Here is a 26456-nt window from a genome sequence, read left to right on the forward strand (position 1 = left end):
CACTGTTTATTGTAATGCTGAGTGAGATAAATACCATACAAGTTCTAGTGGGTAATTAAACAAATTAATACTATAAGTTTTCTGAATAAATGAACTACTTCAAACTGTCAAACGTTAAATAGACAACTAAAAATAAAAAAAAGACTTCAAATCCTCTGCTCTTCTCTCGTCTAATAAGGTTATTTCGAACTGTAGCTACGGAATTTTCCCTCGTTGTATTTTCACTCTGTGTTTTTGCTTTTATTGTGCACTTATTCGTCGTTCAACGAAGCGTGGCAGTCCGTCAGATTTGTTAGTGTGCAGCTTAAAAGCTCCGAAGGGATGTGCTTGTTTTACCGAGTCTTAACATTGCACTAATGACTATAAACCGTTTTGTTTAGTGGCGTTTCGAACAGTTCAATTGCGTTAAAGTAGTTATTCGAAAATTGTTAGAAGCCACTTCTGTTGATTATATTATTATCTATATATTAATACGTGAAGCAAAAACTTTGTATCCCATTTTTACGAAAATTGCGCGAACGGAGGAGTATGAAATTTTCCACACTTATAGAGAATATAGAGAAGAAGTGCACAATGCTAATATTTTTTTTAAATAATGCATAAAAGATACATTAAATCAATAAAGAAAACATTACACACACTATATACCATGTATTTGACGCACACACGCATGCATACTATTTATTGTAAAACTTTTGTTCTTGGCGTTTGTGGTAAAATTGAGAATAGATTAAATATTGTTTGTCTTTGTTAATATTTTTTATAGTGTAGTCTTGGCGAAATTAGTGATTATAGAAGTATAAAATACAATCATAATAGAAGTCGATGTGGAGGACAGCTTCCACCGCATCAGACTGTCCCCCGATCTTAGGAATCTCTTAAGAGTTAGGAACGCGGCAATCCGGGCCTACGATCGTCTTCCCACGCATTCAAACCGGATTCGGATGCGTCGTCTACAACGCGAAGTCCACTCCCGCTTAAGCGACGCGCGTAACGATAATTGGCATAGTTATTTAGAACAACTCGCGCCCTCCCACCAAGCATACTGGCGACTAGCTAGGACTCTCAAATCCGAAACTATAGCCACTATGCCTCCCCTCGTACGCCCTTCAGGCCAACCACCGGCATTCGATGACGATGACAAGGCTGAGCTGCTGGCCGATGCACTGCAAGAGCAGTGCACCACCAGCACTCAACACGCGGACCCCGAACACACCGAGTTAGTCGACAGGGAGGTCGAGCGCAGAGCTTCCCTGCCGCCCTCGGACGCGTTACCCCCCATTACCACCGACGAAGTTAGAGACGCGATCCACAACCTACAACCTAGGAAGGCACCCGGCTCCGACGGCATCCACAACCGCGCGCTTAAACTCTTGCCAGTCCAACTGATAGCAATGTTGGCTACAATTTTAAATGCCGCTATGACGCACTGCATCTTTCCCGCGGTGTGGAAAGAAGCGGACGTTATCGGTATACATAAGCCGGGCAAACCGACAAACGAAACTTCTAGTTACCGTCCGATTAGTCTCCTCTCGACGATAGGAAAAATTTACGAACGGCTCCTTAGGAAACGCCTCTGGAATTTTGTTACCGCGAACAAAATTCTCATAGACGAACAGTTCGGATTCCGCTCAAAACACTCGTGCGTACAACAAGTGCACCGCCTCACGGAGCACATTCTGATAGGACTAAATAGGCGTAAACAAATCCCGACCGGCGCCCTCTTCTTCGACATCGCGAAGGCGTTCGACAAAGTCTGGCACAACGGTTTAATTTATAAACTATACAACATGGGAGTGCCAGACAGACTCGTGCTCATCATACGAGACTTCTTGTCGAACCGTTCGTTTCGATATCGAGTAGAGGGAACTCGTTCTCGTCCCCGTCAACTGACTGCCGGAGTCCCGCAAGGCTCCGCGCTCTCCCCGTTATTATTTAGTTTGTATATCAATGATATACCCCGGTCTCCGGAGACCCATCTAGCGCTCTTCGCCGATGACACGGCTATCTACTACTCGTGTAGGAAGATGTCGCTGCTTCATCGGCGACTCCAGATCGCAGTAGCCACCCTGGGACAGTGGTTCCGGAAGTGGCGAATAGACATCAACCCCACGAAAAGCGCAGCGGTGCTCTTCAAAAGGGGTCGCCCTCCGAACATCACTTCGAGCATCCCACTCCGTAGTAGGCGCGCAAACACCTCCGCCGTTAGTCCCATCACTCTCTTTGGCCAGCCCATACCGTGGGTCTCGAAGGTCAAATATCTAGGCGTCACCCTCGACAGAGGGATGACATTCCGTCCCCATATAAAAACGGTACGCGACCGCGCCGCGTTTATTCTAGGACGACTCTATCCAATGCTTTGTAGTCGAAGCAAACTGTCCCTCCGCAATAAGGTAACTCTCTACAAAACTTGCATACGCCCCGTCATGACGTATGCAAGCGTAGTGTTCGCTCACGCAGCCCGCACCCACTTGAAATCCTTTCAGGTTATTCAATCACGATTCTGCAGGATAGCCGTCGGAGCGCCATGGTTCCTTAGGAATGTGGATCTCCACGACGACCTGGAGCTCGACTCTCTTAGTAAGTATCTACAGTCGGCATCGCTGCGCCATTTTGAGAAGGCGGCACGACATGAGAACCCTCTCATCGTAGCCGCTGGAAATTACATACCCGACCCAGTAGACCGAATGGTAAACCGTCGACGTCGCCCAAAGCACGTCATTACGGATCCTCCTGATCCATTAACGGTGCTTTTAGGCACCACAAGCACCGGTCACCGTCCTCGTCGAACCCGTCGCTTGCGACGAAGGGCTCGACGAGCGAACTAACCCATAGACACAGCCCACTGAGTTTCTCGCCGGATCTTCTCAGTGGGTCGCGTTTCCGATCCGGTGGTAGATTCAGCGAAGCACTGCTCTTGCTAGGGTCAGTGTTAGCAACTCTCCGGTTGAGCCCCGCGAGCTCACCTACTAACGTTAGGATGAAGCTGAAATAGCCTCTCAAGGCTATCAGCATAGGTAGGGAAAAAAAAAAAAGTACAAACTTACAATTCCAATTAATTATAGTTCAATTTCGACTACTGCGGGACCTCTAGTATTATGTATAGGTGAGCTTTACACATTAAATAAATGTTTCGATCTGCAAGAATTTATTTTACTAAATTATACTTCAATTTAATTAATAATGCATCTTACTCAACTTAAGTTGTTCGTTGGTAATAATTTAATGAAGATTAATTAGAAGCTTTTAGGGAAATGGGAAATGATTTTATAAGTTGCTTTTCGTCGTAACGAGCTTTAGGTTTGAAATTGTTTGACTCATTCGAGAAGCTGTGGAATTTTTTTCATTAATTTTTTTTCTACTACTCGCGGCCTATTTTCTTGAGCAATATTCATAACCTCAAAACATCTTTTTTTTATTGCTTAGACGGGTGGATGAGCTCACAGCCCATCTGATGTTATGTGGTTACTGGAGCCCATAGACATCTACAACGTAAATGCGCCACCCACCTTGAGATATAAGTTTTAAGGTCTCAAGTATAGTTACAATAGCTGCTCTACCCTTCAAACCGATACGCATTACTGCTTCACGGCAAAAATAGGCAGGGTGGTGGTACCCACCCGCGCGGACTCACAAGAGGTCCTACCACCAGTAATTACGCAAATTATAATTTTGCGGGTTTGATTTTTATTACACGATGTTATTCCTTCACCGTGGAAGTCAATCGTGAACATTTCTTGAGTACGTATTTCATTAGAAAAATTGGTACGACGACTTCTAACGACATATAGGAAGAGGGACTCATATTCTAATTTTAGAAGTGCATGCTCATTTATTATTTCATTTATCAAAACGGGTCCGAATCAAGTCTATGTAATGATATTCACCCCTAAATTTTATGTTCGTCCCCAATAGCTGTATAAAGTATCCGCATTTATTAACTGCGTAAAAACTTTTGAGACTATTCAAACGGTTTTAGTTTTTGCCATTCGACTACGGCGCCCCAAAAATCAATGTAACTGAATAATTCAATTGTGCACTTTCTCTTTTGTATGGTAGTAAGCCACTATTACAATATGTCGTGCCGTAATATTATATAAGTGAACCTTAGACCTCATGTCTTAAGGTGATCGGTGGCTTTCATACGCAAGTCTACATGAGCACAATACATCACCACATCAAGTATCAAGTGTTTACGACTTTTCTACAGCAAGGAAAAAGGGTACGGGTAAAAAAAAAGGTACCAGGTACCACCACCCTGCCTATTTCTGCCGTGAAGCAGTAATGCGTTTCGGTTTGAAGGGCGGGGCAGCCGTTGTAATTATACTGAGACCTTAGAACTTATATCTCAAGGTGGGTGGCGCATTTACGTTGTAGATGTCTATCTTCTTCTTAGTCGAATACTTCATTGCTGAAGGTCGTGTTCTTGAAAGCCCTTCGTGGCTCTTTGTACCCTAAGCTTCCATTTGCTTCGGTTTTCGGCTTCTCTCAGGGCGTTGGTAACAGAGAGTCCAGTGAGCGCAGTTATCTGATCCGACCAACGGTTTGGTGGCCAGCCGGCGGGTCTATGGGCTCCAGTAATTACTTAACACCAGGCGACACGATTAAACAATAAAAAAACGATCTTTCAAATATTAACATACATACATTTGTATCTATGAACGATTTTGCTTAGAACGGTTATTGTATCGTAACGTGACACAAGATCGAAGTCTCAAATAAGTCTAATTAAACGATAAAACTATTGTTTTACGAATAAACACTAACAGTGTGATTAGTTAATTAGTGCACGCCATACGGATCGAATGAAGCGCGTTCGGTGTTTCGCGACTTTAGACAATTGAACGGCAATTAGCACTAGATTGGAGCCTCGAAGTAATTTGATTACGGCGAATGCGCAGCTTGCACTTTGCAACATAATTGCGGATTATGTTTCGAATTCAATCACTGTCTACTGTTTGTTTACTTTGTAGTCTGCGTCGTATTTCGATAGTGCCAATGAACCAAACAGCTTTGTGAACAATCATTTCCAATAGATTTGATGTCGGCTATAAATAAATAGGCAACTTCTAAAACTTAATATTAATAAATAAATAAAAGTAGACATTTATAAATGTGATAGAAATTTGCATCGGCTGTCGGCTGTTGTGTCGTGTTTTATCAATAGTTTTCTTTTTTTGACGTAACAACGTCTTATAATTCGATGAAGCCAGCTGAACGCACGAAAAAACATGACTCATTGAGGCGTTCCATTTAAGGCTTGAAGTGCAAGCGAGAGAGCGCAACGAGCGACAAAGAGGCACAATCGGCCTCCGCGTTCGGCAGCGTTCGACATCTGTCTGTCTCCTACTTGAGTGAGCGATGCATCCGCGTGGACAGCTCCTATACAATAATACATTTACATGTTTTCGTCAAGTATGAAGTTCAGTGAAAAGTGAATGTGGTGTCAATTGTCCATACAAAATATCTATCAAACAAATAAAATTAAAATTTTCTTTTGAAAAATGAAACCATTCCATCAGTATTTTCTTATGACGTTGTCACGTTCAACTATCGTCAATAAACCGACTTTACAGACAATAGATTTTTTCTTTTTTAAAACAACGTTCGCTTCGTTTATAATTCTTGTTAAGATACAAGCTAAAAGAGTAGATTCTGGCTGTAATTCATCTGTCAGTGAATGAAGAAAATCGTGGGCTTTGTTGGCGGATAACAATTGGAGAAGAGTAAATTGATGAAATTAGTGCAGCTCATGCTAAAAACCATACGCATTAGTTGGAGATTTTATGAGACCATGCATTATGTTTGACAATGGTGGTTGTAAATAGCCTTAAAAATAGATTAAAAGTTAAAACAAGACCTTTTGCATCGATTTTAATATTAAAATTGTTAAAAATAGTTAAAAAATAATACAACATCCAAATCATAAGAATATTGAGAAAAGTTGTCCATAATAACTACAAAAGCACAAATTTTATTTATTATAAAAAAAGAACACAATATTCCTAACCTAAAAGTACTTGTTATTATCCGCAACATGCTTCGTCAGATTACAGAAATAGAGTTATCAGCAACATGCTTCGTCAAAAAGTACAATACTTTCAGCTGCAAGCGTCGTCATAAGCACAAATTAAAAGAAACTTTACTAACTCATTACAAATCAATATGTGATTATAAAATAACTTAAAATATAAAAATGAAATATTTAGTTATCTTGGTTTCATTTTGAAAATAAGACTTAAACACAACAACGGTTGAGGCAATTTCGAATAAACATTCAAAAAAACACACACTAAATAGATTATTAAACTAAATACCACAATAAAACACATGTAACAATAATAAATAAATAATGTTTTTCAAACTTCAAACACGTACATTAGTTTTCATGTAATTATACATAGCGTAAAGGCCCCGAAGGTCGACACGCCCATTGAGTTTTTCCACATTTATTTTTCTTCAGAGCCACATTAAAATGTATGTCAAGAACGTCCCTTGCATACTGAGATAGTCATCATAACGTCCGCTGCATGGAAAGTAGTTTATTTTCATTCGTCCACAGCCATATTACTTCCATTTACTATTCCGTGTTGAAACGTGATCTAATATTTCTAATATTATGCATTGAACAAGCACAGAAATCATGAGAAGATTTATAATGTATATGTATATATTTTGTTTGTATTAGAAATGTTATAAATTTTCATTTTTTCTAGCGCATCTATCCTCGTCCGGCTTAGTTTGGCCAAACGGTTATTTGTGTTCAGAGTTGGAGGATCTGATGAACACTAGGTAGACTGCAACAATTAAAGATTCAGTTGATTTCACAAGATGATAATGCCTGGTACCGGTGTCTCCGGTTCTATACTAATACTAGTAATGACATGTTTTCCTTTCTATTGAACATAGGTATTCCCTAAGGTTCGATAATGACAAAATAACAGCTAAACAATGAGTGCTTGATATTGCAGTCCAATTGAAGCCAATTCCGGATTTTCATCCAACATCGTATGTTTATAATCTAGAAATTCCTATTTTGTCTATCGCTTCGATCTTAAATCAGTAATATTTCATATAATGGCTCGTATTTCAGAATCAAATTATGATAAATTTATTCAAACAATCCACGTCCACGCTTCGGTACGCAACCAACTTCAGTATCACGTACTTCGGATCCAGTAAACAAATTGAACGAACAAACTTTGGACGGCCAAACCTCGGACTGACTCCGGATGCTTTCGCTCCAAACATTCGTATTGATTAACTGTCTGGGTCCGTTGCAAGCGTAATTGAATTCGAGTTCTGTATGAATCGTTTTCGAATTTGTATATACCAGTAGGAATTCGGAGAAATTAATACGATGCAGCGTTCGACAACCCCTGACACTGGTGGTAGGACCTCTTGGGAGTCCACACGGGTAGGTACCACCACCCCGCCTATTTCCGCCGTGAAGCAGTAATGCGTTTCGGTTCGAAGGGTGGGGTAGTCGTTGTAACTATACTGAGATCTTAGAACTTATATCTCGAGGTGGGTGGCGCATTTACGTTGTAGATGTCTATGGGCTCCAGTAACCACTTAACACCAGGTGGGCTGTGAGCTCGTCCATCCATCTAAGCAATAAAAAAAAATAACCGAAGCTCTGATAACTTTCGGTACTTTCAGTTAGTACAATTGTTGCCGCTAACTCTTCTCAAATGCGACAGCTATTTGACCAATATTATTTTATTATATCATAGCGACCCGCCTCCGCTTCGCTTCGGGAACATTTAATTTATTACTGATTAAGAAAATAAGAGGGCGGTTATTTCTCCTCCTTGCTTGACTAGAAATGATTGCCGGTACGTTATTTTGATGTGTAAGTTATATTATTGTAAAGTTTCATCAAAATCCGTCCAGTACATTTTGCGTGAAAGAGTAGCAAACAAACATCCATACGTTCCTACAAACTTTCGCGTTTATAATATTAGTAGTATTAATTCTAATTAGTCCATAATATATAAGAAGAACTTACAGATAAGGTGATATAGATTATTTATCAGAAACTGTAGACACCACAACATGAATACTGTTCGCCTCTTTCAAGAGACACAATGACATACTTGTATTAATACAATTCGTTGTGACCTAACAGTGTGACGTCCCTATGTCTTTGAAGTGACCACTCAAAACGATATTTATATACTTCTAAACCTACAATTATTTTCCGCATTCAGTTATATAATTTCATTAAATAATATTTTCTGTTGTTATTGAGGACCAGCTTAATTAAACTGTGGACGGTATCCGTTTTATTAGGCAACACCTCTCCCTAAACATTTCATAAGCCTTGCAAACGCGAATCCTTATAAGTAGAAGTTACATTTGCGCAGTTCGCCAAAACGTTTATACTGTACAGCAAAATTTATAAAATTTATTGAAAAGCTCTCGATTGAGAAACAAAATACTGTTGTTTGCTCGCGGTTCCGTGACGAAATTATTATTGCCATGCATTTTGATGGTTTCTTCTCCGTTAACTTTAGGGGCGACCTCTAAAACAACTAATTTTGATTTCATGAAGTCAATTTGTTGATGAACTAACTAGTCGTATAGCAATGTTTTCCAACAAAGGACTTACTAGCAGAATCATAGGGATAAATTTTCTGAAAAATTTAATACGCATACATTCCTAGTCGTGCTTTTGGTACAAAAAAGTTAATTAGTTAAATAAGTTAAATAAAAAGTTAAAAAAGTTACTAAAAAAATTAAAAAAAGTTATTATAAATCAATCCAATCATATTTTTTTATGTTAAGAAAACTTTTTTATTATATTATATTTATAATTTTTTTATATAAAAAAAATAAGGATTGGATTGATTTAACTCTTATTACTATTGTTCTTAAAATGTGAGCTCTCGACTCAACTAATGTTAAGGAATAACATCAGAGCCCGTATCTAATTAGTAAAAAAACCTAAAGAAGTCATTATTTTTTAATATTAAACTTCTTAAAACTATTTATTAAACTTTGTGTGAACGCAAGTCACTACAATCACACAGACATCCGTAACGTATTTGTATACGTTAAGGCCGTACCAAAATAAAACGCTATGAATGCCAGAATCCAAAAATATATGACGCCCTTTATATTCGTCACATTTATAGCGTAACGACCGCTCAGCATTAATTATTATCAAATTGAATTGTCTTTAGTGTTTAAATTATGTTCCAGTGGCCGCGTTTACGAGGATGCACGACCAAAATCATTAATTAAATCACTTCGATTAGAATCTAGATCGTTATTATCTAGATTCAGTGAGCGCTGTCATAGTCTATGTTATGGAAATATAGAATTTAAAATTTACTGCAATTATAGACACCTTAAGGTTAATATGTATAACTTTAGGCCGATTCTAACTTTCATTATGTCGCGACTAAGCTTATTCTTTCAGATTATGTTACTCTTAGGTAATAATTATTGTCATTAAAGCCCAAATATATTTGTGTTAGGGAAAGATAACGTAGCTATAATAATAAATAATCAATAATAAATAATCAGGATAATAAAAATAGAAATAACGCCAACGTACGCAAAGCCAAATGTACAAAAATATTTTTACAGATACCCACGCTAGAGGAAAGAAAGATATATTACGTAATACTAAGAAATATTTAATATACATGATTTAGAATGTATGGGGCGAACGAAAGTATTGATTAAGAAGACTAAGTATTACCGGCAGTAATTAAAAGTCATAAGATTTGCAGGGTTTTTTTTACATGAACTCTGCCCAGATATTGCCCCAGACTGCGTATTTCCAGATATTATTTCGGCGTAAAAAACGACGATGCTCTTTTGCCTGTCTTTTTTGAATCACTCTTCCTCACTAATTCATATTATCGTCTTACAAAAAACGAAAGACCCACAATAAGTCGATTAACTGATCAGATTGTTGGCGCCATAATTTCTATAAAACACAGTGAGGCGTTTATTAAATTTGCAGGCTCTAGACGTTGCTGTGAGCGTTTTAATGAAATTGTGCGCGTTAAGTGTCGTAAAATAAAACGTGCCTGTTTCCCCTTTATTGAGGAGTCGCTGTTTCGAACACGAGAATATATCATTCATTTTGTTTAAAAATTAGGCTAAGAAAGACAACTCATTGTCGACGTCGCCCAAAACACGCCATTACGAGTCCTCCTGATCCAGTAACGGTGCTTTTAGGTACCACAAGCACCGGTCACCGTCCTCGTCGAACCCGTCGCTTGTGACGAAGGGTTCGACGAGCGAATTAACCCATAGACACAGCTCACTGAGTTTCTCGACGGATCTTCTCAGTGGGTCGCGTTTCCGATCCGGTGGTAGATTCTGCGAAGCACTGCTCTTGCTAGGGCCAGTGTTAGCAACACTCCGGTTCGAGCCCCGTGAGCTCACCTACATGTTAGGGCGAAGTTGAAATAGCTTCTCAAGGCTATCAGCACAGGTAGGAAGAAAAAAAAAACAACTCATTATGTTATGTTTCCTTTCTACATTTTCTCATAAGTAGTTAAACGTTGCGACATTTCGTGTGGTTAGATATTGTTCTAACTATAATGGGATGATATACACTCAATGGTTGGAACAGATCCAGCGGTAACTAGTGTACTATGTCACAACCATTCACGTAATAACAAATAATACATTAAAAACAGTTTCAATGATGCACTTTTAATACTTATTAATAAAATAGATGCGTTTTTTTAATAATTATTAAATAAGCGTCGATATCAAAAGGTTCAATTAAATCTGTCTATTAGTTTTACGTGAAATTAAAAAACAAAATATTTTTAAGACTTAGGTTTTTATTTATTGCCTAGACGGGTGGGTGAGATCACAGCCCACCTGGTATTAAGTGGTTACTGGAGCCCATAGACATCTACAACGTAAATGCCCCACCCTTCAAAACGACACGCATTACTACTTCACGGCAGAAATAGGCAGAGCGGTGGTACCTACCCGTGCGGACTCACAAGAGGTCCTACCACCAGTAAAACTTAGGTCATTCCTAAACATCATGATGTAGTTTTTAGAAAATATGTTGAACATTTAGACACACTGTAATGATTATATCGACGGTGAGGCTATTTGGTTTAAGCAACAATTCGCTTAACACGCGACATTTATTTTTACTAGTAGTCCCCCGGTAATCAAAATTCGACTATAATTAATTGAAATTATAAGTTTGTACATAGGTATACTATTAAGATTTTAATGTCGACTTTATTTAAACTTTTACGTTTACTTATATTTCTATAATCACAGACTTGGCCATGACTACAATATAGACAAATAACATTAAAGGTAAAAAATATTAACATATTATTAATTTGACCATAGACTTTAAGCAATAACAAAAGTAGGACAATAAACAAAGAGTATAGGTATATATGTGTGTGTCAAATACAGGGTATTGTGTGTAATTTTTTTATTATTAATTTAATGTGTTGTTAATGCATTTTTTTTAATATTAGCATTCTGCACTCCTTCTCTATATTCTCTATAAGTTTGAGAAATTTCATATTCCTCCGTCCGCGCCATTTTCGTAAAACGGGGTACAAAGTTTTTGTTTCACGTATTAATATATAGATAATTAAAGGTCCGTTTTATTTGTTATTAGAATCAACAGCTCAATGCTTTTTAATTGAACTTCAATTAATTTTACCCCATTATAAAGCTAAAGAAGATTGTTTGTTGTGATATTTTTTCCAAAATTTAAAATTTCAATCCTGCAAAGTTGCTAAAATGTCGCTTAAACCAAATAGCCTTTGACTCCTCGGTATGATATAATATATCTATATACATATGCATAAACTATACACCGTACATAATTTTAAGAACAGCCCATAGTCCCGTGAATAATATGTCTGTAAATGACGTATGTATCGAAATGTTTTGTTTCGTAATAGTCTCTGACAAAATATCACTATCAATTCTTTACAAATTAACAAATATATTGTAAAGTGTATTTAGTTGCTGACGGTAACCGACGAATATCTGACGTACATACAGACCGGACATTGTCACAGAACCCTAAAAATATAATATAAAATATTTAGTAGAAGCTGTTAAAAGACGTCCGTGCAACGTTGTAAGCTATTGTGTAAGTTCGTTGTTGAAAGTTTATGTGCGACTATGAAATAAAGCGGGTCGTGAATTAAAACTGATATTGTTTCAATTTTTATGTACGTTTCACGGGATTTCATTGCAATTCATGAGTTTAGTGTGACGTATAAAATTTTAAATGGATTCAGCGTTTACGATTTTTTTAATTTTTTTTTTATTGCTTAGATGTGTGGACGAGCTCACAGCCCACCTGATGTTAAGTGGTTACTGGAGCCCATAGACATATACAACGTAAATGCGCCACACACCTTGAGATATAGTTCTAAGGTCTCAGTATAGTCACAACGGCTGCCCCACCCTTCAAACCGAAACGCATTACTGCTTCACGGCAGAAATAGGCGGGGCGGTGGTACCTACCCGTGCGGACTCATAAGAGGTCCTACCACCAGTAAGAAGTTACGAGTTGAATTAAGTGCCTTGAACAGGGTTGCAGGGTTCGTTCCCAGACTTACTTACTCCGTTCACTTACTCACGACCTCTTGTGAGTCCGCACGTTCAGGTACCACCGCCCTGCCTATTTCTGCCGTGAAGCAGTAATGCGTTTCCCTTTGAAAGGTGGGGCAGCCGTTGTAACTTAACTGAGACCTTAGAACTTATATCTCAAGGTGGGTGGCGCATTTACGTTGTAGATATCTATGGGCTCCAGTAACCACTTAATATTTTTGTAATACTGAAATTCAAATAGATACTATTTAATAAATAATATAAAAATAATTAAATTTGTTTATATTTGTGACTTGATTTCGTTCAAAGGTGTATATAGGAGATGCTTTCTAAATAACTTTTTACAACATTTAATTTCATAAAATAAAAATACATATTTTTTTAAAACTCATTAATTACAATCTAAAACTACTTATACCATTACTCGGAACTCGTAATCCTCATATTCCCTTTTGTTTAATTAGATAAATTCTTTGATATCACAAAATATCAACAAATAAGATATAGAGCTTGTAAAAATAATGTAAAATCGTGGTCTGTGGGAAAGGGACAGGGAAACCACAATGAATGAATGTCTAGTCGTAGAATTTGTAAAAATGAATTCCAAAATAGTACCGGTATAATGTTAATAATACTGGTAGATGGTTTTTTTTATAGCTTAGATGTGTGGACGAGCTCACAGCCCACCTGGTGTTAAGTGGTTACTGGAGCCCATAGACATCTACAACGTAAATGCGCCACAACATTGAGATATAAGTTCTGAGGTCTCAGTATAGTTACAACGGCTGCCCCACCCTTCAAACCGAAACGCATTATTGCTTCACGGCAGAAATAGGCGGGGCGGTGGTACCTACTCGTTCGGACTCACAAGAGTTCCTACCACCAGTAATAAATTTTGTGTGAGTCAATGACTATTTTTCTTTGTTGACAGAAATTATTAGACACAAATACGCTGGATATGAGAATCCAGGAGCACCGAATCCTGGTGCTTCAGATCGCCTTGAAGTGCGCCGACATTTCTAACCCGTGTCGGCCGTGGTCGGTCAGCCAGAAATGGAGCGTCAAGGTTTGTGAGGAATTCTTCCGTCAGGGAGACTACGAGAAGATGCTCGATCTACCTGTCACACAACTATGCGACAGAGACTCAACGTCGATCCCCAAAATACAAACCGGTAATGATTGTGTTACGTTTAAAATTTTCGTAAACTCAACAATGTTTATTGAATACATTTCGTTTTGTTTTTTTTAAGGCTTCTTTAAATTTATCGTCACTCCCCTTATAACGGAGTGGAACCGATTCTTGGACAGCAAGCTGTCGAGTGAAATGCGAGCGAATCTCAATTACAACGAAGTGCAGTGGGAACTATTGATGACAGAAGAGGTGGGGAGAGAGACGAGGCTCACTATAAACGAAATGGAGCGAAGAGTCGAAACGCTGAAGCCGCTTTCGGACACTAGCTACAAAATACATTTGACAGTGTACCCGCGACGCGCTTCCGCTGATCCCGCTGGATCTGATGCAGCGACCGTTCTAGAACAAATGCAAAAGTCTCCAGTGACAGTCACTGAAGAATCCGGTAGAGGTTTAACAGAAGATGATCGCCAAGCGATAGCTCGTGCCCTCCCCGCTGACGGCAGTTCTGTAACGCAAAGATCAGAGCTGTCAGACCAGGATGCCACACCAACCACACCGGTATTCCTAAAGTGCTCCCTGAAAGGTAGGAAAGAAGTTTATTTATCGAAAAACCGGCCGGTCTTTATATACTTTCGACAACGATTCCTCCCATGCATATATCAAGCAAAACCTGTATGAGCATTTATTTAATATAACTACTGATGTCCCGGTAGTCGAAATTCGGCTATAATTAATTTAAATTATAGAACAATATTAAGGGTCTATTGTTAGAGAGACTACCATAGACATTTATAATAACAAATTTCGCCAAGGCTACACTATACATAAATAATTAATATTAAAGACAATTAAAGACAAACAATATGAATATATTCACAATTTGATTACAGCCTAAAAATAAACAAAAGAGTATAATCCATGTGTGCGTGTGTGGGCCAAATACATGATAGTGTATGTTAAATATTTTTTTAATTAATTTTATTTAATTTTATGAATAATTTAAAAAATAAATTAGATTCTGCACTCCCTTTTTCATACTCCGCCATCCGCGCAATTTTCGTAAGAAAAGGTACAAAAAATTTTACTTTACCTACCTACCTAACCTAGATGAATAATCAGTTTATAGGTATATATTATTAAAATATAGATTTAATATTGTTACTAGTTGACCCGGCGGATTTCGTAGTGCCTCAGTCGAGAAATAAAAGACCTGAACTTTTGTATAAAATAAACTTATAACAAACAAAAGGAATCCGTCCGACGGGGGACACATCAAAGAAAAAACAAAATTGTTATTTTTATTTAATTCCGAGCATTTTCATATTTATCCACCTTTTAAACCTTCTCTGGACTTCCACAAATAATTCAAGACCAAAATTAACCAAATCGGTCCAGCCGTTCTCGAGTTTTACGACCCGGCAACCTTCGATCAACAATACAACCGAAGCCGGCAAACGTTGTTTTGCCATATATAAGATTTCTAGGGAATTTCTAGTGTAGAAAAAAAACCTAACTTATTGTAAGTGTGTAAGGATGTGGTAAATGAGTGAAAGAGGCATGTAGCGCTGTGAACGATGAGGGAATATAAAAATAACAAACCTCATTCAACTACATAATGCCTCATTATAACAAAAAAAATGTCCAAAAAATAAAAAAATAAATGTTTGGGGTTGGACAACCCTTATCACTTAGGGGTATGAAAACTAGATAGTAGCCGATTCTCAGAACTACTGAACATGCATATAAAATTTCATAAAAATCCGTCAGACCGTTTCAGAGGATTATGGTAACTAATATTGTGACCCGAGAATTTTATATCTTCTTTTTCTCAACCTTACCCCACAAGGTGGGGTTGGTACAGCTAATTTTTCTCTTCCATGCTCTTCTATCAGCCGTTATCTCAACCCTCACTCCTCTCTCTCTCTCATATCGTCATTCACATACTCCATCCATGTCTTCTTTGGTAGACCTCTTCCTCCTCTACCACGAGAATTTTATATATAAGACTAGTTGTACACGCCCGCTTCGCTGGGCATTTCAAATTAAGATTATTATTTATTGTCATTATTATTAGGGGGTCCAACACTCATATAAATATTAGCCTATCCATTAAGTACATTTATTTTCTCCACGGATACCAAGTTTCAAGTCAATCAGATGCATGGTTCAGTAGTTATAACGGAACATCCGTAAAAACCACTGTAGATTTATATATTAGTATAGATTGTTATGTTTTAGTCACGAAAGGCAAGCAGAAGGAAGCGATCAGGTCTGACGACGACATGCTGCCGTCGAGGGAAACGCAGTCCCAACGGCGAGGCTCCGCCCCGGCGCCGATCTGCCCCACAGAACTGAGAGGCGGTCCGTCTCGTGCCCGCGACGCTGGCTCGCGGCGCCGCGCCAGCCCGGTCGGTACCTGCCAACAGTGGCTGGCCCGCGCCATGCCACGACGTAGTTCCTTACCCGTTGAGGTGATGACAGGTGCTTGATGGCTGCAAAGCTTTTTTTATTATTATTTTATTTTTTTCGCACAAAACCTTTTCCTCTTTTAGAATTTGAAATTTTTTTTCAGTAACCAACAACATGTAGAACATTTTGTAATTTGAATTATTTATTAGTAGTACTTAATACCATAGACCTATATAGTAGGGACACGACATATTGTTCTATACGTACAATTGCTTATATAAATAGCACCCATTTTGAAGGTACACACATAAACATATATCTATCTCGTTCTTACTCAGCACTTTAACTCGCAGGAAAACAATATAACAGTATTTCAGTGCGTACATAAAATGAAACATGAATATACGTAAATGTCTCCGTCTCCGTCTAATGAGGCCGAAAATCCGCCATGTTTAGCGCGCCAAATGTCATTGTCACGTCAGTTCGGCCGTCTGTTTTGGGTTGTACATTATTTATTGACTTTGATATCGATTTAATATGATTGATTATAAAAAATTTCATAATTTATCATGCTTAAAACATACAAAAATAATAATTAAAACGTATTTTATAGGATCTCAAGAAAGTCGATGTCCTAAAACTATTATCTATATGTATTTAAATTCATTATGGAGCCCTCATCCGAAAAATCCATTTTTCGGTCGGAATCTATTGATCATGACACTAATCATAAATACCACTTTAAAATATGTCATCAAAACATATTTAGACATTCTGTTTAGATATTTCGGGAAAAAGGCTACCGACAAAATCTCTTCTGAACTATTTAAATAAAATAGTTTTATTCCGCAGTGAGTAAAACACTATTGTAAATTTGTTAAATATTTAATAATTAAGTGATTTTAGAGAGGAAGTCACAAGGAATGACGTTTGTAATTAATGAATAAATGTTCTGTAGGTGTTTTTTTTTCACGCGGTCCCTTGATAAGTTTAAAATTTGAATCACTCAAGCGAAAGTGATTCAAATGGTGCGGCGCACCTTCCTTGGGGTGCGCTGCGGTAGTATGTTACGGACTTTAGAGTCAGCAAAACAATTAAAATAGATTGTAATAGTCTAAGAAAAACACGTACTCAAAATACGATAACATTTAGCATGCTAGAAATGGGCTGATGGCTTTGAACTACGCCATATCTTTATGTTTTGCGACAAACGACAACTTTATAAAATCAGTGTAGCAACTTTTAAAAATCATCATATCGTTTACTTGGCAAATTCGAAGGACGAACTTGTCTTAGATTTCACCCATCTAAATCATATCATATTTGCACATAACAATATACCTACTTACTTCCCATTAAAGTATAAATTCTACAAATAAATAATACTCAACAATATTTAAAATAAAATGAGCCAAGAACGTTTATCGATAAAACCTGATAACATTGAAATCTTTTGTACAGCACTAAAGCCGCCATGTTTTGTGGCCAGATGACGTCACAGTGGCACGAAATTTTGGTTGACGTTTCATTTCCATAGGTTTCCTACTTCATTGCTTAATACTAATAGTTTTGTTTATATGATTTGAAATACCCTCTATTTTTTTTAATTTAATTATTGTCATCAATGTCGCTCAAGTTTTGCTCTCGGACTGTTAACAACAAGACGTTAAGTGATTCGTATGTTTTGAATGAAATAGTTTTCGATAATTTTACTGATCAGAAAATGACTTTCTTTAACGTGTTTTGTTGTTCGGTTTCATGCCACGTCTCGTTGTTAAACAGTCTCATTTTGAATACGCAAGTAACAATTCACCATTGCCGTTTACACGCTAACTAATTGATTTTATTTAGGTATATCCTCTCGATGAAGTGGGACCCTCAAAGTAAATGTGAGGGTTCGAAGGAGCAGGGTGTCTGAAGCACGAGCCCCCCCGAAAACTTTGGATGATGTTTCCCTGAGATTAAGTGTTCAAGAAAAAAAAAAAAAAAAACATTTTAGTTTAGTGAGATGGCAGTTATTAATCGTATGTGTTGTCTCCGGGTTTTTTTGTTGTTGTTGTTGTGGTTTTCTAGTTTTACGGACTTCGCTGATATAAATAGTTGGTGTTTAATATATTAATATACCGTATTGATATGAAACGATCGTTCAGTGTGTGTCAGGCTTTAAAGTACGTATTAAATTTTTCGTATTAATTCAATTCGTTAACTCGTTCATATTATACAAAATTAGCCACGAGTTGTTTATGGTTAAGGTCGTTGCAAATGCAGTGAGTATATAGTATGTATGTGTATATATAGCGTCTGCGCAAAATATATACGAAACTATTTTGAAGTAATTCTATTTATTATAATGTAAATAATATACTTAAAATGATATTTACAAATAATAATATATATTTGGGTGGTTATAATATATATTTGGATGGTTATAATATATATTTGGCTTGGTTTACTGAAAAGCCGAAAAAAAGAAAAGGTGACTCAGTTCTCCCAACCGTGAAAATTGAGCTCCCTAGTTACTTCACTTAATAAAATGGATAAGTATCTAAAATAATTGTACATTGTAAATATATGTATCTATATTTGTACATATCTTATAGGATTAGTATAAAAATAAACATGATATTTATATAAACCTATTAGACCCATATAAACATTTTTATTGATTAGTTGGCTGGCTTACGGCCCACTAGGTTTTAAGTGGTCACCGGAGCCAATAGACGTCAAAAACGAAAATGCCGCCGCCGAGCTCGAAAAAAGAGTTCTAAGTCTCAGTTATACAGTAACATCAGTTACCCCATCTTTCAAACCGAAACGCATTACTGCTTCACGGCAGAAATATGCAGGGTCGTGGTACCCACCCGTGCGGACTCACAAGACGTCCTCACCACCAGTGTATTAGTTATTAAAAAAAAATCGAATAAATAATTTGTTGCTTCTCAAATTTATTCACTTTAAAACCTGACAACATTGGAATTTAGATAAATGACAATTGTACATACTATTGATACAAATGTAATTATCTTATTGTAAACGCCTTAGTACAATTTTTTTTTTTTTTTATATAATAATATTGCCATAACTTCTCAAACTTTTATTCTTTATTAGTTCTTATTATTTTCAAGGTACACATTTTCAAAACCAAATATTAATGATTTTTAAAAATGAATTTATCACTAAGTGGTTTTTTTTTAAAGGGATAAGAGTCTCATTTTATTTGGATTTGTTTTAATTTGATTAGAAGTGCATACATGTAATGTTTTAAATTTATTTCATCTATGCGTAGTACGAAAAAGGAATCTGACCTCCTGACCCAAATTTTCGTCTCGAATTCTGCTTTGGACGTGGGAGAAGTCACACCACTGGAAATCGGCCGTCAACATTATGTGTCCGAATTGGAGAACTCTCTGGGGCGGAGTCTCCAAGTATTATTCAACATCAAACCAAAACGCATTACTGCTTCACGGCAGAAATAGGCAGGGTGGTGGCACCTACCCGCGCGGACTCACAAGAGGTCCCACCACCAGTAGAATAACACTAGTAAATAAGCAAATAAAAAAAATTGTGGGTTTTTTTTATTATATTTTTTACAAAGTATAGATTAGGTATTGCGTTCTGCTGTCGTCTCTGGGTCGGGGTTCCTAAATAGCTACTACTTCTTTGACTCCATACCAAAAAAGAGGTTTGGATTGTCGACATTCTCGTTCTCACTAAACGATTGGGACGTCAGACTCTCCGGAGGAATAGCGGCTCATTATGTTCCCTTAGAACGTATGTTCATTGGAAGTAACTTGAGGAGTTGTTGAAAATCTCTTTTTTACCATCGCACCGCCCGCCACCGGAGCAGAGCTCATCTGTACTACTTAGAACCATTGCGTTCATCCGCAATTCCTTTCTATAAAAATTTCAAATGAGATTCACGGAGAGTACATAGCAGTCGACAACGACTTGTGCCCCAGGCATTGCTGATGTCCATGGTCGACGGTAACCAATCACCATCGGGCCGTATGTACGTCTGCCTAAAAAGGCAATAAATAATAATGTGTATGAAATTCATTTGAACGTCAGGTAAGTGATGTCTTCTTTTGGAAATTGATAAAAAAAAACAAAAGAATTCAAAATATAATTACGTAAATCAGCGTTCCTTCGCTTGCGATGGGTTATGTGAACATATGACGGTAATATGAAGTTAATCCATACGTTGAAAAATATATGGACGCCATTGTTTATATTATATTTATATTTACTTGGAATAACGAGATATTTTCACATAAAATTTCCACTTACTGTATTTAACATGAAATTTACTGTTAAAATCAAAAACAAATATATAAAAAAATATTATTAAATTAAAAGATTTTAAAGAATTAACTTTAATGTTATAATGATTGTAATATACAATTGTCGAGAATAAAAAAAAAAAAAAACATTAAAACTGCAATTAATTATTAATAAAGATTAATATTTGATTACTAGATAGACATCACTTGCCTTCGCGTTATTGAATAACTAGACACTTTAGCAACTGTCATTGCCAACTTATAAATATTAGGTTAAGATAACGCTTTTCGGCAACAGATTCTCAAGAAAACCTTATGTCTGCACAAATGGATCTAGCCAGGGTTTGTTGTCTACATTAGATCTACATAAAGACATTTGTTGCCGGGTCTTTTGCTATTTTATTTAAAAAAAAAAAACATTAGATGTAATTAACGATATTATTTTTTGCTACGTTCATGTGTAATATATTATTATATCGAATCTTAGTTGATAATATATTGTAATCGAAGTATATTTAAGATCTCATAAGGTGTAAAATTTTTAGCCGTTTCTCTAAACACGTGATCGTGTCGTTCCTTGGCAATTAAGTGTTTTTTTTTTTTTTTTTGTAAATTATAATAAGGTAACTCCCGTTTGTACAGTGCTGGCCACTTGGATCCCACCATTCGTTAACACTAACAATAACTCTGTTACAAATCGAGCCCTTCAAATAAAAACGATGTAATTTTTAATTGAATAACAAAAGTGCACTTTAAGTTTTCTATGTGATAATCAAAATGCAGATAGATTTTATACGCAGTCATATTTGTTTCAAATGCGACCAACTCAGTTCACAATGGCCGCGATTCATGTTAGGTTGTCAATGGAATTCTTAATGGCTTAAAATCAGTTCGGCCTTGAATAATTTAATTTGCCCTATAGTAACGTTATTTGATCGACCTATACATATTAAAAAAAATTATAGGCTAATCAGCAAGGTTTGTAAATACGTCATTCGAATACATAGCATCGATCGCGATTATGAAGCAAGATGTCAATAGAGACGATTATCATATTAAATCTTAATTTTGATTGCAAATCGCTCGCGACTTGTTTAACAGTCATGCGTAGTAGTTGAAGTGAATTTAAATGTGTTCACAAGTGCCCTTGATTGACGATCTGTTAACAATTTAAAAACTCGGATGATGCTTGAGTCGCTTGAATGCAAGAAGCATTTGGCTCGATACAGACTGCTATAACACGAAACTCACGTATGTAGCCACGTAACGGATCTAGTTCGGCAGAAAAGACCCAATAGTTCAAAATTACGTTTCAAATATATTAAATTGTTTGTGCAAGACAAAACTTAACTAATTTTGCGTAGGTCGAAGTCCCAATTGTAATGTAATTACAGCTTGCTGGTCTTTAAACTGGAATAAAAGAATGCTTACCGACAGAGATGAGGATGGTCGCATCTAATTCTCAAAAACCGTTACCTTAATCGCCGCATGCACGCTAAAATTTCGATCATAGAAGTCGTTTGTGAAATAAAATAAATGTTGTGCTCTGAAATGTATTTACCGTCGAAGCGTGGTACATGCCTAAGGAATCACGTTATTTACTAAGTTACTAAACACGAAGAGACACAGCGGGAATCTTGCTTATTAGGCCACAGTAAAATCATAATCGAATTGAATACTGTGTTGGTTTAGTGAAGGATCAAGTCCTCTCTACCAAATTACGTCCCATTGTCATGTAGTTAAGACGAAACTGCGTACGATCGGGCGCGTGCTCATTCTCGCACGTTTGTACGGGCAACTTAGGACGGTAAAATGATATTGTTGACTGACAAGTGACGTCAGACGGACTGGTAGTGTTAGGTAAAATTCCTTGTGTCAGAGACCAACTGGAAAAGCGATCGAACGCAGTCGCGCTAAAGGCTGCGGAAAGGATACGTTATTTTAAAAATGGAAAGATTTTTCGATGGCGGCATTCGACGCGTTTTTAGACTCATGAAAGTCTGATGGTCGTCGCACTGAAAGTGCACTTTTAAACTTAACAGTAGCGTAGGGTTAGAGTCGTTAATGTATGCTCAATGTTTGTCGTCTATAATAACGATGTATCTATTTTGTAATTCAGATGACACTGTTTTTGTAAAGGCCGTGAGAGTTAGTGGTCTGTCTCTTCGGAGAAAAGATTCCTCCTAGGGATTTTATTAATATTTCACACAAAAGTAGAAAGATTGCCATAACATGGATGGGCATATTTTAATCATTAGTTAAATCAAAAAGGAATCGTATTCGGGAATATTGAGATTTTGTTGTATTTTTTTTTTCTGATTTGTTAATTGTAAAATTCGAAAAAAAATACACAGGTCACTCTCTCACGGCTTCGTTTCTCAAAACGAAGTCGATTTCCTCGCTGCGTTTATGATTTTCGAATTTCTCCTAGTAGGTATTTAGTTAGACTGTTCAATGCGAAACAGGGTGTGACATTTTGAAAGACTTTACACGATTCCGAGGAGGATTTCGTTTGGTGTTTAGTTCTCGAACGCAGCGCGGAGCCGACGTATAAATGGAGTGTTGTTAATTGAACGCTTTGTCAAATGGTCCATTTGCGAGGAAGAGACCTGAGTATCGAAACGACGGCTTCTCCGGAATGTTGGAACGTATCAGGTACCTGTTGGTTTCCCTATTTTAATTCATGATAGGCGACAGCTATATCCGCAACTGTGATGACTTTCCGCTTGTTAGGCTGCGCTAAAATGACTTATATAAGTCATATGCGCAGTCCTTCAAGACCTCTTTTCAGGAATAAATGTAGATAAAATACAATAATAAATTGCCCGTTAATCTCTCTGACTATGACTGCGTCACAAATTTACTTTTTTTTTTGTTAGTATAAGACTTAGGCAGAATGCTTGGGGAGTACAAAATGCTCTTAGCCGAAAAATGTGTTCGTTATAGATATATGGTAAAAAACCGGGTCGAACGTGTCGGGTGTAACTGTAGCAGTACTAGACGCAATGAGGTTACGGATATTGTTTTGGGGTGCACACAATTTGTCACAAACAAATTAAACTGACGCACTGGCTTAAATTGTTTCGTGCGATTTTAGAAAATTGAAAATTAATTAAGCCAAAAGTAACTCTTACAAACAATATGAAGTCAGATTGATGTGTAGTTTTTTTTGCATAAATCGGTTTCCCTTGTGTTCTCTGTTTTCAAAGGTCTAATAATATTTTTGTTTAAATAAATCTTAATATTTATAATGGTCACATATCTGTCTCAAACATAACAGAAGTAGTCGTGTTGGTTTTTTTTTGTGTTTATTAACAGATATTCAGTGGTCTTTATGCATAAAATTTTGGGATTTATACCGCATTTAGCAAAATGCTTACTGCCTTACATCAAATTAAAAATTAATTTTTGGCTTTCACCCTCAGGAACGATTACCCATTAAAATAGAGTCACAAAACCCCAAAAGACTGTGTTCGTAATTCCCAGAAAAAAAACACACCATAAAGTTACGAAAATTTGTATATCGCTAATGTTTTTGTATTGCAAAAAAATCATCTGATAAGTATATGTTACGGTCTCAATGGAAAGCCGGACGTTGTTACGTGGGTTCGTCTAATAATAATATGTACTAAGTGAAAGGATAAGCATTTTTAGCGTTGGGAATGAATTTTGTCTCTCGTTTCGGCTTCTTGATCGGTTTGGTTACACCCTGTATAATCCATTTCGGCTCGTTGACGTGAAAAAAAAAAACGGTATTCGAAACATGTCTGTGAATTTTTTTTAACTCCTACGCCTAGTCTATCTTATAGTTTAGTTCCAATTAATTTATTCTTTTAATGCATAATAATAATCTTCTAATCGAATAATTTAACTTTTTTTTTGTAATTAAGTAAGTTATGTACCTTAATTTATTGGTTTGGGGGATTTATTTTTATTCTCTTTGTGTTGTTAATTTGATTATTGTTTAGTTGTTTCTAATTGAGAGCCGTTTAAAGGCTTGGGAGCGCGTGAAAGTTTCGCATTTCGGCAAAAATTTTTGTAAAATGTTTAACAATAACGCATTTCGAGGGCTTAATTAATATTAATTTTAAATTAAAATTTCGCAGTACAATATGATTGTGGTACTTAATTTTAAATAAAGGTTGTTTTAATATTTTTTTGATTTTTTATTTCTTTTTTTATTGTTTACATAAATAATAACAATGTAAATGCCGCCAATCACGTTAAGATATGAGTTATAATTTCCGTTTTAGACTACGACACCTGCCCGCCCACCCTTCAAACCGAAACGCATTACTGCTTCATATCAGAGATAGACAGGTTATTGGTTCCCGTGCGATCTCAGAAAATCCCCTACCGTCTGCACGTAAATTATAATTTTTTGATTTTGATTACACGATTTTATTCCTTCACCGTGAAAGACCTTAATTCAATAAATTGTATTAAGTGCGTGTTAAGTTTTTCATTATATTTTACCTACCCGCGAGAATCGAACACTGGCCCAGTCGCATCGCTACAAATACGAATGCACCGGGCGTCTTAACCTATAGGCCACGACGATTTTTAATTATGAAACTGGTCTCTTCCAATGGACCATGGTACAAGCGTTCTTTATGTTAATATTAAGAATTTTAAAGGTATCTAATCTATTGTACAATGAAAATAGCTTGTTACTTCAATGACTGGTATAAAACTAAGCTTGTCATGTCGTTTGTTGATTAAGTACGGAAATTTTAACAGGAACTTTCACCACTTTTCATGAAATATGTATATATAATTCCCTCGAAATATTTACTAAAAGCTTAAATTGTTGAAAATCCAACATCGGAATAAATTTATTGGGATTATAAAATATGTAGTAAAAAAATGCAATATAGGCAGTTTTTAGTAAAACAAGAATAAAACATTTTTGGATACCGATAACCGCAATGGAATTCTGTTACATTCGTTTTTTGTATTAATGAAATAAATTTGTTAAACGGTCAGTAAATTTCAGAAGCAAATAATAAATATGTACAAATATGAAAGAATCGGTATCTATACTCTGACCAACGCACTGATAGCAGTATTGCTTGCAGAAATACTGATAAAATATATATGTACATATTATTATGTACGTACATAACAGAAATTTCATTAATGAAGATTTTTAATTGTATACCTACCACCGTATGGTACCGCGTGGTCAAGATTGGACTCCTGGTCGAAGTCAATATCTTCGTGAAAGATTCGATATTCGGAGTCTGGTTACAGATTTCATAAAGATAAAATATAGAGTTGTGGATGTTGGATGCGAAACGTGCTATTTATATAACGAAATTAAAAACTAAATCGAATTAATATAATTTCATCCTTTTTCAAGACGATCGTTGCCAAAACTGAAACTTTAAACACAACTAACCTACCGTGAACAAAAACCAAAGTTCATTTATTGACACCAGAAATATTTCGTGGAACCGAAAAATAAAGAGAATGCAGCTGGAGAACGTGTCTCATGTGTCCTCGAGATACAGGATTCCGTTGGGTCAGTCATGCGTCAAGTAGTTTGGATAAAGATTGAAATAAGATCGAGCGGGTAAAGACCGAAGGTCCAAATTATGGGGGGCTGGTAGATAGATATATATTGAAACTTATTAAAAAAGTTTTTTTGTTAAATATAATACCTTTTTTTTCTTTTTTCTTTTTATTACTTTAATGGGTGGACGAGCTCACAACCCACCTGGTGTTAAGTGGTTACTGGAATCCATAGACATCTACGACGTAAATGCGCCACACACCTTGAGATATAAGTTCTAAGGTCTCAGTATAGTTACAACGGCTGCCTCACCCTTCAAACCGAAACGCATTACTGCTTCACGACAAAAATAGGCGGGATGGTGGTACCTACCCTTGGGGCCTCACAAGAGGTCCTACCACCAGTTGAAAACCTTGGATTCTGTTATAGCTACGGCTACATGTAAGTTATGTTTATTGGGCGCGATGCAAAGCACATTAGTAAATTGTAATAATTTTGCGTTATGCAACTTAATTAATAAATATAATTTTATTTCACG

General features: G+C 36.6%; 1 protein-coding gene across 9 annotated transcripts in view; it reads left to right on the forward strand.

The window, feature by feature from the left end:
* LOC101739482 (uncharacterized) overlaps positions 1-24558 on the forward strand; it is a 160661-nt gene extending 136103 nt beyond the window's left edge. For 6 of the 9 annotated variants that reach the window (XM_062670744.1, XM_012696328.4, XM_021352581.3 and 3 more), the window contains 4 exons: positions 13511-13751; positions 13830-14297; positions 15953-16185; positions 17975-24558. In XM_062670744.1, the coding sequence (XP_062526728.1) occupies positions 13511-13751; positions 13830-14297; positions 15953-16185; positions 17975-18010 (978 nt within the window). In that variant the 3' untranslated portion in view covers positions 18011-24558. Of the gene's footprint in view, positions 1-13510; positions 13752-13829; positions 14298-15952; positions 16196-17974 lie in introns of all 9 variants that reach the window. The other 3 variants (XM_062670746.1, XM_012696330.4, XM_012696329.4) reach the window with 1 other exon arrangement.
* The last annotated feature ends 1898 nt before the right edge of the window (positions 24559-26456 follow it).

This window comes from Bombyx mori, chromosome 1, assembly GCF_030269925.1.
Source record: "Bombyx mori chromosome 1, ASM3026992v2".
In the NCBI taxonomy this organism is placed as follows: Eukaryota; Metazoa; Arthropoda; class Insecta; order Lepidoptera; family Bombycidae; genus Bombyx; species Bombyx mori.